The sequence below is a fragment of the Thalassophryne amazonica genome, chromosome 22, assembly GCF_902500255.1.
Source record: "Thalassophryne amazonica chromosome 22, fThaAma1.1, whole genome shotgun sequence".
In the NCBI taxonomy this organism is placed as follows: Eukaryota; Metazoa; Chordata; class Actinopteri; order Batrachoidiformes; family Batrachoididae; genus Thalassophryne; species Thalassophryne amazonica.
Genome location: NC_047124.1, coordinates 14581232 through 14598071, shown reverse-complemented (window position 1 = coordinate 14598071; position 16840 = coordinate 14581232). Strand labels below are relative to the sequence as shown.

Below are 16840 nucleotides of genomic sequence, written 5' to 3'. Positions count from 1 at the left end.
ATAATATTAAAATTAAACTTCCAGGGAGAACCATTATTTATGCTGTTTGATTAATGACGGGATGCTGACTCAAACTGCACAAATTAGTTTTTTTTTTTTTATAATTTGCTTTGTGTGTGTGTTTTTAACAGACTACAGAGTTTGGTGCAGGTCTACTGTAATACAATTTTGACATTGAGTGGATTTGTGCAAAACTAGATGAAAAGTTGGGTGTAATGTGGAAAAGACAATTATTTTGTGTTCAGGACCTTCAGAGACGCTCTGAAAATCCTGAACGCTCTCATGAGGGCTGTTCTAATGTTGCTTTATCTTCACTGTGAGCTTATCTACGTATACACGTAGTTTTAGTTCAAGACAAAATAACAGACTATGTTGAAACATCCTGCCCGACCAAACATTCAGTACAAATCTGAACCATGTCTTTCCTCTTCGCAGTGAACACTGCCATCATCGTGCTGGGCGTGATGACCTTTGCCCTCCAGCTGTCTTTCGTTCTGTTCTTCATGCTGAAATTTTTGAGTTACGACAGCAGAGTGAAAGAGGCTCTCAGACACACAGACACCGTTAAACTATGGGCAGGTGAGAGTTCGACTCGCTGCTGTAGTTTTCTACGAGTATAAGACCAGGACTTGCAGCTGCTGTTAGGTCCATAAGTAACTGGACACCAGCATGATGATTTTGGTTCCATCAGCATCACAATGGATTTGAAATAATAGAATCATGATTTTCTTTAAGTGAAGAATTTCCAGTTTAATTAGAGACTATTGACATCCAAATCAAGTGAAGGGTGGTCACAATTAATTGGACAATTAGCTGCCCAGCTGTTCCATAAGCAGCTGTGTGTTCTTCTGTCATTTACAAGAGATAAGATAAAAAGGTGTGAAGTTGATATGCACACTTTAAATAAATCATCAAAACGTAAAATGAGATATAATTTGAGAAATCCTCATTGGATCTGGTACACAATGTGCAGGATGTCAAAATGCTTCAGAGACCAAAAACAACAACTGTAATAAGAGAAAAACTGTTTTTTGAGGTAAAGAAAAGGCACTTCACAATGACTGGTCAGATCAAGAACACCCTGCAGGAAGTAGGCATATCTATACTGAAATCAGCTACAATTGGACACAGAGCAAAATGCACCACAAAATATACAACAGAATGACAAAGTAAAACCGTAATTTAAAAATGGATAGAACGTCTGGCTGGGGATGGTGCCAAAACTTTTCATCTGTACTGCAAATTAGCATTTGCTAAGTGGAAAAACTGCCCTGGAACATTTCTAAATGTCTGGAACACCCTTATTTCAAAACACTGGACCAGATAGGGTTGAGGTGACTAGGTGTAATTATCATCAAGACTAGGTAGTACCCAGCTAGTCAAATAAATTTTCTTCTCTTTTCGACTAGTTTGGTGATTCAGATAACATGATTTCCCTACAATTTAAGTGTAAATCATTAAAAAAATCATCTGGTTGACATAACTGTTAAAATAATGTATTTTATGACTTTAATGTCCATTTTACATATGTGTAGACAATTTAGTTGGTAAATTTCTACTGTGGCTGTGTTACAATTCCTCCTTACTTGAACAATGATTATGTTTATTTCCAAGAAACAGAAAAAACTCCCAAGACTTTCTTAGCTTCAGGTTGCTTCCAGCAAATAAGGATCATGTTCAGTCATTAGTTGGCTAACTGGTACCAATAGTCTTCAACTAATGGTACCCGACTAGTTGACTAATGATTTTCATTAGTTATCCCAACCCTAGTTCTGCAGTCCATATGGCACCAATGGTTGTCAAACAAATATTTTGAAAAGTTCCAGTTGATTATCGCCCTCTGGTGTTGAAACATAATAAAACAGTGAATGAAAAATGATCACATTGTTTTGAATATTGAAAAACTACAGTCAGTGCAGGACTTGTGCATCCATTAGCACATATGTTACTTATTTTTGGATGAAGCCAAATACAATTAAGATATCAACTCTAATTAAACCTGTCCTTAGCAAGGTTTTGTGTTATTACAGTATTGTGCATCAGCTTTTTGACAGACTGCAACATGGGCCTGAGTTGGGAGATGATGTGTGTTGTTTCATGTAGGATAAAACCATATATATATATATATATATATATATATATATATATATATATATATATATATATATATATATATATATATATATATAGTATCTGGATTGGGTGAAAACCTTTGCAAATGACATAGTTAAAAAAAGAATCACATAACTTCATGCATCACACTTCTGTGTCTTCAGCAGCACGGAGATCTTACAGTCTTCTTCCTTTTGTCTTCAGGTCCCTCAATCTGTCCTTCAGATGTCCATAAACACAGCAGCTACCAGCTTTATGATGAACCTTCTTCATATTTGTTTGCAGCGGTTGATCGCAGTGAACACGAAGAACATGAAGCTGCCACAAACTCTAACTTTGCGACTGTCATACCCTGGGACCTCATTCAGAACTGACATGCTCCTGATGCTTCTGGCATTTAACATGTGGCATTCTTTAGCTACAATTTCAACGTCACCTTATTAAAGGCAAGAAACATCATATTGGGCGATGGGTGCCTTTAAGACAGTTACACAAATTACAGACTTTCAGATATCAAAATTTGGAGCAAAAAAACCCACAGAAGTTCAGATACATACACTTACGTGACATACGGGGCAGAAAAATAATGGGCTTTGTGACATCACGAAAGTCTCAAATCAGCTGGTTCAGGTGTAAATTTTGCTTCCAGTCAGGGAGTTTCAATAGGTATAGCATTGTGGAATACTGAAGTGTTTAGTATGTAACACAAACAATATTTAACTCAAAGATAAATAATCAGACTGTGCGTCTCTATGAACTAGTGTGCATTTTACAAACCAGTCAACAATTTTTTAATAAATAATTTGTCCATATTTGTGCCAAAGAGATTAAAAAAGGTTTTTGCAATATATAGACCAAGTTATAGTTAGTTTTATAGGGTTTTGTTTTGTTTTTTAGAGGGAATAAGCTTTGTTATAAGAGGAAATTAAAAGTTGATTTCTTATATATAGGTGTGGATACAGCACTGATTGATCACTTTCATTTCTGGAAAATGTTTTTTGTTTTTGTTCAAGTACAAACTGAGCTTATAAATTCAAATTTTCCAATAGTTCGTGGATTCAAAGCAATAATGCAGTATTTAACATTAATTGTTAATTTATTTATTCCTGAAGGGTCACACATTTGTCAGTCTGCCCCACAACAGACAAAGAGGCTTTTTTATTTATTTATTTGTTACGAGAGACTTATTTGTTACTACAAAATAATCACTTACCCCAAACAGCCATGAAAACAGCAAAGAAAACCGTCGCCCCGTTGTCAAAGAGGTGGGTGACCTGAGATGGAAGGAAAAAAAAAAACAAAACAAGTAGAGGAAGGAGGTCATTCAAGCCACAATGCAACACTTTTTGAGTCAACATTCCTTAATTTCTGCAGTGCTCATTCAGAGTTACAGCTAGAAGTGAGAAGACGTCGTCATCTGGTTGTGTGCTGACAGAACGTACCTTGGCATAGATGCAGCTGTCTGATAGCCTCAGGTAGGGACAGTACTGGTCACAGATGGGGCACATGATGATGTCAGTGGCCTGGCAGATTTCATTACTGGAGAACATCAAAGAACATTACATAACTCAACAACACCACCGTAGGGCCTACGAGTGACATTAAATCGAAAAACTCAAAACTGTATTTCTTTCTATATTGATAAAATAAAACAAGTGGATAGTCTGCACTAACCCACGGCGCACTGGGCAAACATTAATGAGCTTATCAATGACTAGTGATGCTTTTCTGACCTTTGACCTCTTAACCCCAAAGCCAATAGGCATCTTGGAGCCAGTATACATACCGCACATACTATGTTTGGTGACAGTCTCAGTTTTTCAAAGTATGCTCCAGTGACCTTGATTTTTGAACTTTTCACCCCAACCTCACTAGACCTTTTTGGAGTCATTATGCATAATGCACGCACCACGTTTGGTGACAATCAGGCCAATAGAACTGAAGGCTGACTGACATTAGCCCACTGGCTGCACCGTTTTAAGAAGAAGTTGGCATAAATCCTCAATCAATTTCAATTTATTTCATTTATATAGCGCCAAATCACAGCAAAGCTGCCTCAAGGTGCTTCACATAAGTAAGGCCTAACCTTACCAACCCCTAGAGCAAGCACACGGGCGACAGTGGTAAGAAAAAACTCTCTGATAATTTTGAGGAAGAAACCTCAAGCAGTCCAGACTCAACGGGGTGACCCACTGCTTAGATCATATTAATAAGACATTTTTAACAATACAGAGGAACATTAAATTTTTGAGAATTAAGTCCATGCAGATGTCCAGGACAGCACCAGTTGGTTGGGGAGGGGAGGAGAGATTGGGTCTTCAGATCCAGTCTTCGAGCATAGTCCATTTTGTAACTTCTATAGTCGACCTCAAACAGCTAATAATGTTATGTTCTTCAAGAGAAAGTATTATTCCACAATTAATTTTCAGCACTACTTCAAACATCAATCTAATCAACAATTTTACACATTTATTTTAAACAGAAAGCACTGATTTATTCTGTTAAACACCTTCAAAGTTGTCTCTGGGTCTTGGTGGTTTCCCTGATCCGGTCTCAGTCCTGCCCAATCACTTGGTTTTATAGGACGGTCTGTTTGTGATAGATTTACCACACCATACTACACTTTTTACATGAGTTAATAAGCAGTTTAAGTGGACTACAAACAAACTGAGTGAGGTTACTTCAGTTGTACTGTCTGATTGTCACCAAACATAGTGACCCCAAGAAGCCTACTGATTTTGGGGTTAAAAAGTCCAATTCTTGTGAGTGCAATAACTTATTTTACATTCTTTACATTATATATATTTTTTGCATTGTTCTTATATAAACAAACAAAAAATAAACAGGAGGTGTGTTTACCTGACCTGGCAGTGCTCCACAGTGAAGATGCCGTACAGGAACACCAGGAGGCCGACGAGCGCGGCGGGAAAAAGCATCCCCGTGTACCAGCCGAGCCACGCGAAGTACAGACCAATCTTCTCCCCAAAATACTTCCTGAAACAGCAGCACAGCAGACGCGGAGAAGTCAGACTAGCGTACGCGCTCAAATCCATAAACGTCCCTTCATATCTTCAGGGTCTCTCTTGTATTCAAACTGTTCTGACTTTAAATATACTCAACAAAAATATAAACGCAACACTTTTGGTTTTGCTCCCATTTTGTATGAGATGAACTCAAAGATCTAAAACTTTTTCCACATACACAATATCACCATTTCCCTCAAATAATGTTCACAAACCAGTCTAAATCTGTGATAGTGAGCACTTCTCCTTTGCTGAGATAATCCATCCCACCTCACAGGTGTGCCATACCAAGATGCTGATTAGACACCATGATTAGTGCACAGGTGTGCCTTAGACTGCCCACAATAAAAGGCCACTCTGAAAGGTGCAGTTTTATCACACAGCACAATGCCACAGATGTCGCAAGATTTGAGGGAGCGTGCAGTTGGCATGCTGACAGCAGGAATGTCAACCAGAGCTGTTGCTTGTGTATTGAATGTTCATTTCTCTACCATAAGCCGTCTCCAAAGGCGTTTCAGAGAATTTGGCAGTACATCCAACCAGCCTCACAACCGCAGACCACGTGTAACCACACCAGCCCAGGACCTCCACATCCAGCATGTTCACCTCCAAGATCGTCTGAGACCAGCCACTCGGACAGCTGCTGAAACAATCGGTTTGCATAACCAAAGAATTTCTGCACAAATTGTCAGAAACCGTCTCAGGGAAGCTCATCTGCATGCTCGTCGTCCTCATCGGGGTCTCGACCTGACTCCAGTTCGTCATCGTAACAGACTTGAGTGGGCAAATGCTCACATTCGCTGGCGTTTGGCACGTTGGAGAGGTGTTCTCTTCACGGATGATGCGACGGAGATGTGTTGCACTGCATGAGGCAAATGGTGGTCACACCAGATACTGACTGGTATCCCCCCCAATAAAACAAAACTGCACCTTTCAGAGTGGCCTTTTATTGTGGGCAGTCTAAGGCACACCTGTGCACTAATCATGGTGTCTAATCAGCATCTTGGTATGGCACACCTGTGAGGTGGGATGGATTATCTCAGCAAAGGAGAAGTGCTCACTATCACAGATTTCGACTGGTTTGTGAACAATATTTGAGGGAAATGGTGATATTGTGTATGTGGAAAAAGTTTTAGATCTTTGAGTTCATCTCATACAAAATGGGAGCAAAACCAAAAGTGTTGCGTTTATATTTTTGTTGAGTATATAAAATATACCATATTTCACATCTGCCATATTTCAATGCGGCAGCATTGTTGAGGCAATGGGGCAAATTTTGTTTATTTTTACAGCTCTAAATCACAACAAAACAATTAGTTTTTTCCACACTCCAATGTGAACCAAACCTAGCACACATAGGTAGGTAGGATCTGAAACTGCCAAGGTGGCATCAAATTAGCTAAAGGTCAAAAACAATTTGTGCTCAAAGTTCTCAACTGGCATTGTTCACTCTGATTTGCACCAAACGGGCCACATATATTGGTGGATCCCAGAATTTCCCTGGTAAGATCAACTAGAAGTCACGCATTTAGCAGAAATCCAAGGTCATAGGGGTTAAATGTCAAATATCCTCAGTCGTTACGGTCTTTAAGTCCACAGGTACTACTACAAAGTTGTGCAAAGCTGTTCTTATCTGGCTTGTATAATTAGATACCTGATGAGATCCAGCGGTTGATACTTATACCAAACCCCCCACCATGCCCAGCACTCGTACAGCAGGCGTCGATGATTTTCTGCCCCGTGTGTTCTGATGGAGTTTTTGCTGTGGTAGCTTCCCTGTCAAAACATACGTATGCATGCTAATTAGCACAGCGAACCGCGTGCATGTCATAGCAAGCAGCAAGGACTGATACGTAATTGAAAGCAGAAAGCGTCAAATCTAAGGCAAAAGTCACTGCAGAGAGTAACACAAATTACCTCGTGCAGAGGGAAGGCTGCCTCATAAGAGTTATTGCTCAAAAGACGATTAAGTCCTGGAATTAATGAGAGAAAATTATGAAGCAAGAACTAAACATATTTGATGGTGTTAATCAAGCAGCCTAACAGAGATAGAAAACATGTTCACTGGACTCTTGTAACCTAATGGTAAAGCAGTGGTGAGTACAGCTAAGCGAAAGGTTAGCTTCAATGACTGCTAATCCGCTAACTGTGATAACGTTAAACCTAAAGCATTTATCTGAAGCTAACAACAACAACCAGTAACTTTTGTAATACGAGTTTAGCTTTGTGTTTTTGTTGTTTTAAATCTGTAAAACCCTGAAAAACATACAAAAAGCTGAAAATTTAATATGTTGTAGCGTTAAAATAAAGGTTCTCAAAAAGGATTAGCATATCAAAAATCAGATGATGATAAAAATATACATTAAAAATTGAATGGAGAAATGAAATTAAATGGTGTTTTCCATTTAAAACAGAGTTTAGTTGCAGGACAGGAAGTATTAAATTAATAATAAAAAAAGTATTAAGAAATAAAAAGACTTCCATCTCCTTGTGGTGATGCTTGTTACCGTCACACGATACATCAATTTTTCTTATCGGTTTAGGGTATAAACTCCAACAGGATTAAATGTGTAATGCAAACATTTATGACTGTTAAACTTTGTCCAGAAATTGTTAGCTGACTCAGAGTTGGTGGAAGTAAATTTAGTGGCAGCTAACTGGTGCACTAATGGCTTTCAAAATTAGCTAAAAAGAAAAATGTGCTCACAAAAAGTTAGCATTGCTTATTAGCCGTTAGCAGATTAGCTGAACTGCGCCCACCGCTGCTGGAAATTAAGATTAGAATTCAGGAAAGAGAACATGCAGCAGGAAAAATGTACCAGTATATTTGGACAAAAATAGATTTGGAAATACATTAAATCCGACTGATTTGGTTTTATGTCTGCCTGCAAATGCTAACTGTTCAATTATTTTGCTTTTGGCACATGTGCGGCTGTGGAAACACATACCCATCTTATTTTTGCCTTCCTCATATTTGACCCGCTGGAGGATGTGGTGGACGATGCGACTTCTGGTGGCGTTGTTGAAAAATGTGTCTTTGTTGTGGATGATGAAACTGTAGCAAAACGAAATGGTTTTGTTTGTTTGCTTGTTTATTTGCAAAGTTGTTGCAACTGGTTTTAAAAATAAAAGTTTGTTAAACTCACTGATGTATCCTTGACCGACTGAAGGGGGCAGTAAAGCTCTCGTTCTCCTCCAGGTCTGGCAGAGTGTCGCTGTCGAACTTCATGGGCTTGCGGGGAAGCCAAACCCTGAACCTGTTGATACGCTTCTCTATCCTACAGGGGGACATTTGTGTCAACACTACCTGGATTTGTACTTCCATCTCGTTCAAAAATCAGACTCACCTGCTCATCAACTTGTGCCGTCGGTGCGTATAAAGAATTTTTCTCCTGAAAAATATAAGGGGTATAATGATAAAGAATTCATGATGACTATAATACCACACATTAAAATTTTTACCTCCACCATGGAGGTAGCGTTCTCCGCCCAATTAGCATTATTATTTTGCTTATTATTTATTATTATTTTGTTTGACATAAATTACAGAAACATTTATGTTTCTGTAATTTATGTTTGTAGCATGGCCCAAGCAGAGGGTCACCCCTTTGAGTCTGGTCTGCTTGAGGTTTCTTCCTCAGAGGGAGTTTTTCCTTACCACTGTTGCTCGGGGGGTTGGTAAGGTTAGACCTTACCTGTGTGACGCGCCTTGAGGCAACTCTGTTGTGATTTGGCGCTATATAAAGGAAATAAATAAAAATAAAGACAGTTCCATGACATGCAACCGGGGTGGTCATAATTGCTGTGACAAACTGGCATGTAAAGATCACGGATGCCCACAAATGTGATTGAGTGCCATATGATGTGGAAAAACAATCGCAGTGCACCAGTAGCATAATATTTGCACAACTATGGAGCTTTCACAAAACCTCTTAGTGATGTTATAGTTTCTGCAACGTTATAAGTTCCATGGAATCATAAAGGATTATCAAAGTATGAAAGTTCGAGATGGAAAAAAATGAAATTTTCAAGCTTATTGATAATCCTGCCACAGTTAAAAGAGGCCCACAGCACAATGATTAAATACAAGCACCGGCCACTGTATTAGGTACACCTTGCTAGTACCCCCCCCCCCCCCCCCATATCAGAAATGCCTTAATTCTTCATGGCACAGATTCAAAAAGGTGTTGGAAACATTCCTCAGAGATGTTGGTCCATATTGACATGACAGCATCTCAGTCGCCAATTCAACCAGTCTGCCCGTTCTCCTCTGACATCAACAAGTCATTTTCATCCACACAACTGCCGCTCACTGGATATCTTCTCTTTCTTGGACCATTCTCTGTAAACCCTAGAGATGGCTGTATGTAAAAATCCTAGTAGATCAGTAATTTCTGAAATACTTAGACCAGCCCGTCTGGCACCAACGACCAACAGCGCTGCCAACCATCCCCCATTGGGTGGGACAGTCCTGGTATTTACCCACGTGTCCCGCATGGGGGTGTGCGGGATGCCCATTTGTCCTGCATTTGTGTAGTTCCAGGCATGCCCCTGGACCCCCCCCTAGTTACGCATTGTGCCCTTGGTGCTCGCAGCCACGCGTGGGTGTCCCGCATTGGTAAGTTCAAATGTTGGCAGGTATGCAACCATGCCAAGTTCAAAGTTACTTAAATCCCTTTTCTTCCCCATTCTGATGCTCGGTTTGAACTTCAGCAAGTCCTCTTCACCAAGTCTAGATGCCTAAATGCAATGAGTTGCTGCAATGTGATTGGCTGATTAGCCATTTGTGTTAAAAAGCAACTGAACAGGTGTACCTAATAAAGTGGCCTTGGGGTGTATTTCGGTTCATCAAAAACATCCTCCCAGATCCTCAAAGGTTCTCCACAGTATGCACACGGTTTCAAACTATGATCTTCCAGAATGCACAGTAAGAATGGCACTTTGGCAGGATTTGCATTACAGAGTTGATACAGGACTTGTTTGTCCGTCTGTTCGCAGGTTTCAGTGAAACTGGGTGGGGACGTAAGGCTTGTATTCTCAGGGAACATTTTCTCACCTAAAAGGCATTCTTATGTTCATGAGCTCTGCATAGCGACAAAGAACCTCCCACGGTGCGTGAAGCTTCAGAAAGATCACGTCACAGTTTGTCACGGAAGCCTGCAGAAAAGTCCAACACACACTTCATTACTAAACTTTTCATTCACAGAGGTGATAAGGGTAAGAATCAAAGTAAATTCAGCGTGTGCTCTTTAAAACATTTGGTGAAAGAAACTAGAGCAGCCTTTTAGGGAAGCATTATAACAGATATAAAAGTAAAGATAATGAAAAATAAGTCTGCTTTGCAGCACTTCTTTTTTCTTTCTTTTTAACCGAGGCAGCCGCTGTGGTGCAGCTGCAGAGCTGTGTGAAGGAGCAGAGGCGAGACGATGCGAGCGTTTATGACTGCTGGGTTTCAAATATAAATCAGGCTTTATTATTAAACAGATGTAATCCTTCAAAAAAAAAAAAAAAAGAAAAAAGAAAAAAGTCTAAATCTTCCCTGATACAGATCAGAGTGGATTTGGCAAACGAAATGCTCCACTTTTTGAGTGAGTGCTATAAAAAGCATCATGAGACAGCTGGCAGAACTACATAAAATAAATAAATAAATGGACTGCATTTATATTGCGCTTTTTCCATTTGCATTAGATGCTCAGAGTGCTTTACAATGATGCCTCACATTCACCCCGATGTGAGGATGCTGCTTACTCACTATACACTGGGAGCAACTAGGGGATTAAGGACCTTGCCCAAGGGCCCTTAGTGTTTTACAGTAGTGTTCAGAATAATAGTAGTGCTATGTGACTAAAAAGATTAATCCAGGTTTTGAGTATATTTCTTATTGTTAACAATTAACTTATTGGAAACAAGGTACCAGTAGATTCAGTAGATTCTCACAAATCCAACAAGATCAAGCATTCATGATATGCACACTCTTAAGGCTATGAAACTGGGCTATTAGTAAAAAAAAAGAAAAAAAAAAGGGGGTGTTCACAATAATAGTAGCATCTGCTGTTGATGCTACAAACTCAAAACTATTATGTTCAAACTGCTTTTTTAGCAATCCTGTGAATCACTAAACTAGTATTTAGTTGTATAACCACAGTTTTTCATGATTTCTTCACATCTGCGAGGCATTAATTTTGTTGGTTTGGAACCAATATTTTGCTTGTTTACTAGTGTGCTTGGGGTCATTGTCTTGTTGAAACACCCATTTCAAGGGCATGTCCTCTTCAGCATAAGGCAACATGACCTCTTCAAGTATTTTGACATATCCAAACTGATCCATGATACCTGGTATGTGATATATAGGCCCAACACCATAGTAGGAGAAACATGCCCATATCATGATGCTTGCACCACCATGCTTCACTGTCTTCACTGTGAACTGTGGCTTGAATTCAGAGTTTGGGGGTCGTCTCACAAACTGTCTGCGGCCCTTGGACCCAAAAAGAACAATTTTACTCTCATCAGTCCACAAAATATTCCTCCATTTCTCTTTAGGGCAGTTGATGTGTTCTTTGGCAAATTGTAACCTCTTCTGCACATGTCTTTTATTTAACAGAGGGACTTTGCGGGGGATTCTTGCAAATAAATTAGCTTCACACAGGTGTCTTCTAACTGTCACAGCACTTACAGGTAACTCCAGACTGTCTTTGATCATCCTGGAGCTGATCAGTGGGTGAGCCTTTGCCATTCTGGTTATTCTTCTATCCATTTTGATGGTTGTTTTCTGTTTTCTTCCATATGTCTCTGTTTTTTTTTTGTTTTTTTTGTCCATTTTAAAGCATTGGAGATCATTGTAGATGAACAGCCTATAATTTTTTGTACCTCCGTATACGTTTTCTCCTCTCCAATCAACTTTTTAATCAAACTACGCTGTTCTTCTGAACAACGTCTTGAACGTCCCATTTTCCTCAGGCTTTCAAAGAGAAAAGCATGTTCAACAGGTGCTGGCTTCATCCTTAAATAGGGGACACCTGATTCACACCTGTTTGTTCCACAAAACTGACAAACTCACTGACTGAATGCCACACTACTGTTATTGTGAACACCCCCTTTTCTACTTTTTTTTTATTAATAGCCCAATTTCATAGCCTTAAGAGTGTGCATATCATGAATGCTTGGTCTTGTTGGATTTGTGAGAATCTACTGAATCTACTGGTACCTTGTTTCCCATGTAACAATAAGAAATACACTCAAAACCTGGATTAATCTTTTTAGTCACATAGCACTACTATTATTCTGAACACTACTGTACATGCTTCTTCTTACCTCCTTTTCCATGTGTAGGCCTTCTGCACGGATGTTGCGCTCAAACACCTCTCGCTTCTCTGATTGTGAGCTGGATTTCCTGTACACGAGGATGTAATCAATGCGGCTTTTTCCATTGCTGAAGCAAAGGCCGCTTGACTTGCTCTGCCCCTGGGAACAGGCAGGTGGACACGGAATCAAGAGAGAACAATAATCAACCACTGGAGAAGAGAAGAACAATGCTGGTTTATGTTCGACCAGTTGTCCTGCTCCCAGACTGAGTGCAGTACTCTAGACTTCCTTCTTAGCCACATCCTTTAAACACTTTCTAGAGGATCCCAAGGTATTCCCAGAGCAGATGGGATCTGGAGTACTTCCAGGGCACTAGGAGTCCACCACACAATCTCCTCCCAGTTTGAAAAAATTCTTCAAATGGAGGAATTAACAGCTCAACTCCACTCGTTTCTGGTAAAAGGTGCTTCCTTTTCCACTGCTGCTTGTAGTACTACTGACTCATAGCAGTGTTGCATGAAACTGACATGATGTCACAATCATGCAGTGTTTCAGCTTGTGTATATTGTGCATAATCTGCATGAAGGCATGGTTCCCAGGGCAAACGCTAATAAGATCACCATTGACAAGTGACACTTTTCTGCAGAAGCCTTTTATAAAAGTACAGTTCAGTGATTTTGACCTTTGATCTTTCAACTCTCAAATCAACAGGAGTCTTGGAGTCAACATGCCTAACCTACATACCATGTTTGGTGGCAATCAAGTAATAAAGTAAAGAATTATTGCACTCACAACATTTTTTTTTTTGCAAAGTATGCTCCAGTGACATTGACCTTTTGACCCCAAAGTTGATAAGCTTCATGGGGTCAATATACTCAACACACATACCAAGATTAGTGGTAATCAGACAGTTAAACAAGAAGTTATTGCTCTCACAAAATTTGCACAAAGTACGCTCGATGACTTTTGATGATTCTGCTTTGGTGACAATTTCACCAGTGTAACTTAAGGGATCCCATTCATAAGTGAAATATCACATGACTGACTGACTCCCTGTGCATACTGTTGTCCATCCCACTGGTTGCTGCCTCACTGACATATACTTTTCCTGCATTATTTATCATTAATGAAGTTGATTTTAGTAACATGTACAATCCGTTCCACATGCAGAGTGAAAGAAGCGACTGCAGGAGTTGTACACAGCAGATTGTGTTTCATCACAGACCTCTGGGACGCTGGAGTCCATCTTTGTGTTTTCCTCAAGGATGCTGGTGCGGGTCCCCGGCTTGAACAGGGTGCTGTCTTCATCTCTTGAGGGACTGCTGATGTCATCTGGTCTTTCTCTCTCAAGCAACACTTTACCATCTTTCACAACTGAAAGTGAGGTGCAGATATGAAGTAAGATCAACTGGGGCTTGATATCTCAGGAACATTGCAAATATTGTGATTGTAATTGCCGTTGTACAGCATCTACCGTCAGTGTGTTTGTGAATTATGTGTGAGAACATAGGAATCTCTCAACATGTTTGACAGTTTCACCACATACAGTTACAGTCCTGATGGCTGAGTCTAGAAGGCACTGAGACCCTGGATCTTAGTCTTGACAACGGATAATCACAAAACCAAACACCTGACTCCTCACTCAGCTTCTCAAGTGCTGCAATCAAGGCATCAGGTGATTCCACAAAGATCACAAGCCTCTGCAAATTCAAGGTCAACGAACCTTCCTTCAGAGTCAAAAGTACCGAAGTCAGTCGACACAACAAGGCATCACTGGACAACATGCTCTGTCAGTTGCGTGTGTGTTTTAGAAAAAGCCACTATTAGTGACACTTTCTTCATATGCTGTTCATTGGTGAGACCAGTCTCAGTGACTATATACCCACTGAGAACTGGGGAATTACACATCTGGAGACCTCAAACAGCATTGCTAGTGCAATACAAAGCTTTCCAAACTCCCTTTATCGAGGTGAAATGTGGTCATCATTGCAGAGAGAAAGGATGTTCCAGGTGTTCATCAGGAAGAACTGCCTCAAGTCTCGGTCACATGGCACTAACGAAGGACAATGAATCCCAAATGAAACAAGAAATCTGGACTTCCGCTGACTTGCAGAGGTATTGTTAAACCTTCGGTCAGCTTCGTTCCTGCAGCTGGCGTGTCGTCAGAATTTTTAAACGGTTGAAAAAGTTGAACTAATATCACCGACAACCTCAATTCATCCGTATTTCCTTTGTTGCAGTCTTCGCAGACGTCGTCAACGAATTTTGTTTTAAGGATCTTTCATCCACCTTTTGTTGACGATCTTTGACTTTTTAATCCTTTGTCCAGCTATCGCCTTGTGCCGTGTGACCGGGGTTTAAAGTTTGGACCATCCCTACATTTGACGGGACTAAAATTTCAGCTACATGCTGCGCTATCAAAAGTGATTTTGAAACATCAACATGACAGTCTTTTTTTTATGTGTACTCGTATTACTGATGGAGCTTTTCCTCAGTATTTCCACTGCTTGACAATGAAACAGTTGCTTGTGGATGAAAGATTTTGAACCACAATTTTGCAGTCAAGTGGTGGCCGGTCTCACCAGGTGGAGGCATGTCGCTTTGAGAGCTGGAGTCTGGGGGCTCAGCTGATGACTCCTCCATGATGTCATCAGTCCCATAGGAGGGGAAGACAAGAGGTCTGTCCGCTGCCTGGTAGCCAAAGCCCGAGGGCTGCAGCAGGACTCTGCTTTGGTGGGGGCTCTGCTGCTGGGACTCAGACCCATGTAGAGACAAACCTACACCTGGAGGACACAGAGAGCTTCATTTCAGGTTCTCCCTTTCCATTCTGCAATCATTCAAGCTAGGGAATGTGGACAGAATGGACTAAGGACAGAAAGGAACAAATTAATTCTTGCATGTTATGTCATGAGCTCAAACGGTCCCATAATTGAAACTGTTAAAAAGTATGATGAAGTACCACAGAATTCACACGTGCTCTAAGCTCTATAATGGGGAATCTGCACAAAACAGGATTGTGGGACTTGATGATGGTTAACATTAAACAGCAACCGTATCTAACTGTGAAATCAAATCAAGTCAAGTCTGTGAGCATGTACTGGTGGCGCACATCACCGACACTACCACACCATACAACCGCCTGGGGTACTGATGGCAAGCACAACCAATACATCCACACCCCTCAAAAGTACCGTATCAGTCACTCCAGAGCATAAGTGGCACCTTTCAAAAAAAGCACATTATGAAGTGACAAATTCAAATTTATTGAAAGTCTCCTGTGTTTTTCTTTCATCTGCTGGTTTCCCAGCCTCGCACTGAAAGATAAAAACAGTTTGTATAGTATTATAAAAATATGTTCAAAGATCACCGGAGTGAAATTTAGGGATCTAACTAGTTTTTGTGACCAGCAAATTTTGAGGAAGGCAAATTGTATTTTGTCTTCTCCTGGTCACGTGCTGGCAGGTGAATTATCCCTGTTGCCTTCAGGTCGTCGTTATGTTTCACCTGTCTGCAGGACGAACCGGTTGTTAAAATCTTTTATCCCCTCTGCTATTCGTCTCTTAAACTCTTTGTAGGGTCTATATGTGTATGTATGTGTGTATGCACATGTATATGTATATATATATATATATTAGATGGTTGTGATGACACTGTATCCCATGGTATTTTTATTCTATTTTATGCTAACTTATCTTCTATGTGTTTTTCTGTATTGGGTGGTTATTGTGTTTTGTATGCCAGTACGCAAGCTGCTGAAACTAATTGCCCCTGGTGGGATGAATTAAGTTGTCTAAGTCTAAATAAAAATATGTAAGTCACACTGGGAGTAGAACTTACAGCTATTTCTGTAAGTGTAACTCACTTTGTAACACAACATTTCCCTGTGGGTGAGTTTAACTCTGTATAGCACATGTGCACACCACAGCCTATGCTGTTTCTTAAAATAAGAATTCTTACATTCTAAAAAAAATAAGCAAGTGCATTGGAGAACATATTGGACATATGTTATTTCAAGTGGTTTAGATAGAAGAACTCATCAGATGGAGAATCGATCATGCGCCCACAGCCCTTCACCTTCTCTGACCACTGAGGTCCTCAATACTGAAGCACCTGTGTGGTGGATCATACAAAGAGAAATACCCAAAACGCCACACTTGACACAACATTGCAATGCAAGTGATACTTCTCATCTGTCTCCCAGTCCAGTGGAACCCAAGAATCTTCTGAAGTGACCTAGTAGGCAAAGCATCTAGCAGTCTCCTTCCATCACTGGTTGCAACCATGCAGGTAGCCAGAAGGCACCAAGTGTGAAATCAAGACCCCAAAATGTTTAGCATACCTGTCAGTCATGACTTTCCATTTTAAGGCATATACATCGCTGTTATCAATAAACTCTAACG

At 40.2% G+C, this 16840-nt stretch overlaps 1 protein-coding gene across 3 annotated transcripts in view; it reads right to left on the bottom strand.

The window, feature by feature from the left end:
* The window catches only part of LOC117503956 (anoctamin-4-like), a 49506-nt gene that overhangs the window by 16756 nt on the left and 15910 nt on the right, over positions 1 to 16840 (bottom strand). For 2 of the 3 annotated variants that reach the window (XM_034163272.1, XM_034163274.1), the window contains 12 exons: positions 15023 to 15223; positions 13666 to 13814; positions 12450 to 12599; positions 10192 to 10292; positions 8483 to 8527; positions 8282 to 8413; positions 8084 to 8190; positions 7053 to 7108; positions 6790 to 6911; positions 4972 to 5106; positions 3555 to 3651; positions 3326 to 3386 (listed from right to left, as the gene is read on the bottom strand). In XM_034163272.1, coding sequence (XP_034019163.1) covers positions 3326 to 3386; positions 3555 to 3651; positions 4972 to 5106; positions 6790 to 6911; positions 7053 to 7108; positions 8084 to 8190; positions 8282 to 8413; positions 8483 to 8527; positions 10192 to 10292; positions 12450 to 12599; positions 13666 to 13814; positions 15023 to 15223 — 1356 coding nt within the window. The remainder of the gene's footprint in view (positions 1 to 3325; positions 3387 to 3554; positions 3652 to 4971; positions 5107 to 6789; positions 6912 to 7052; positions 7109 to 8083; positions 8191 to 8281; positions 8414 to 8482; positions 8528 to 10191; positions 10293 to 12449; positions 12600 to 13665; positions 13815 to 15022; positions 15224 to 16840) is intronic. The other variant, XM_034163273.1, reaches the window with a different exon arrangement.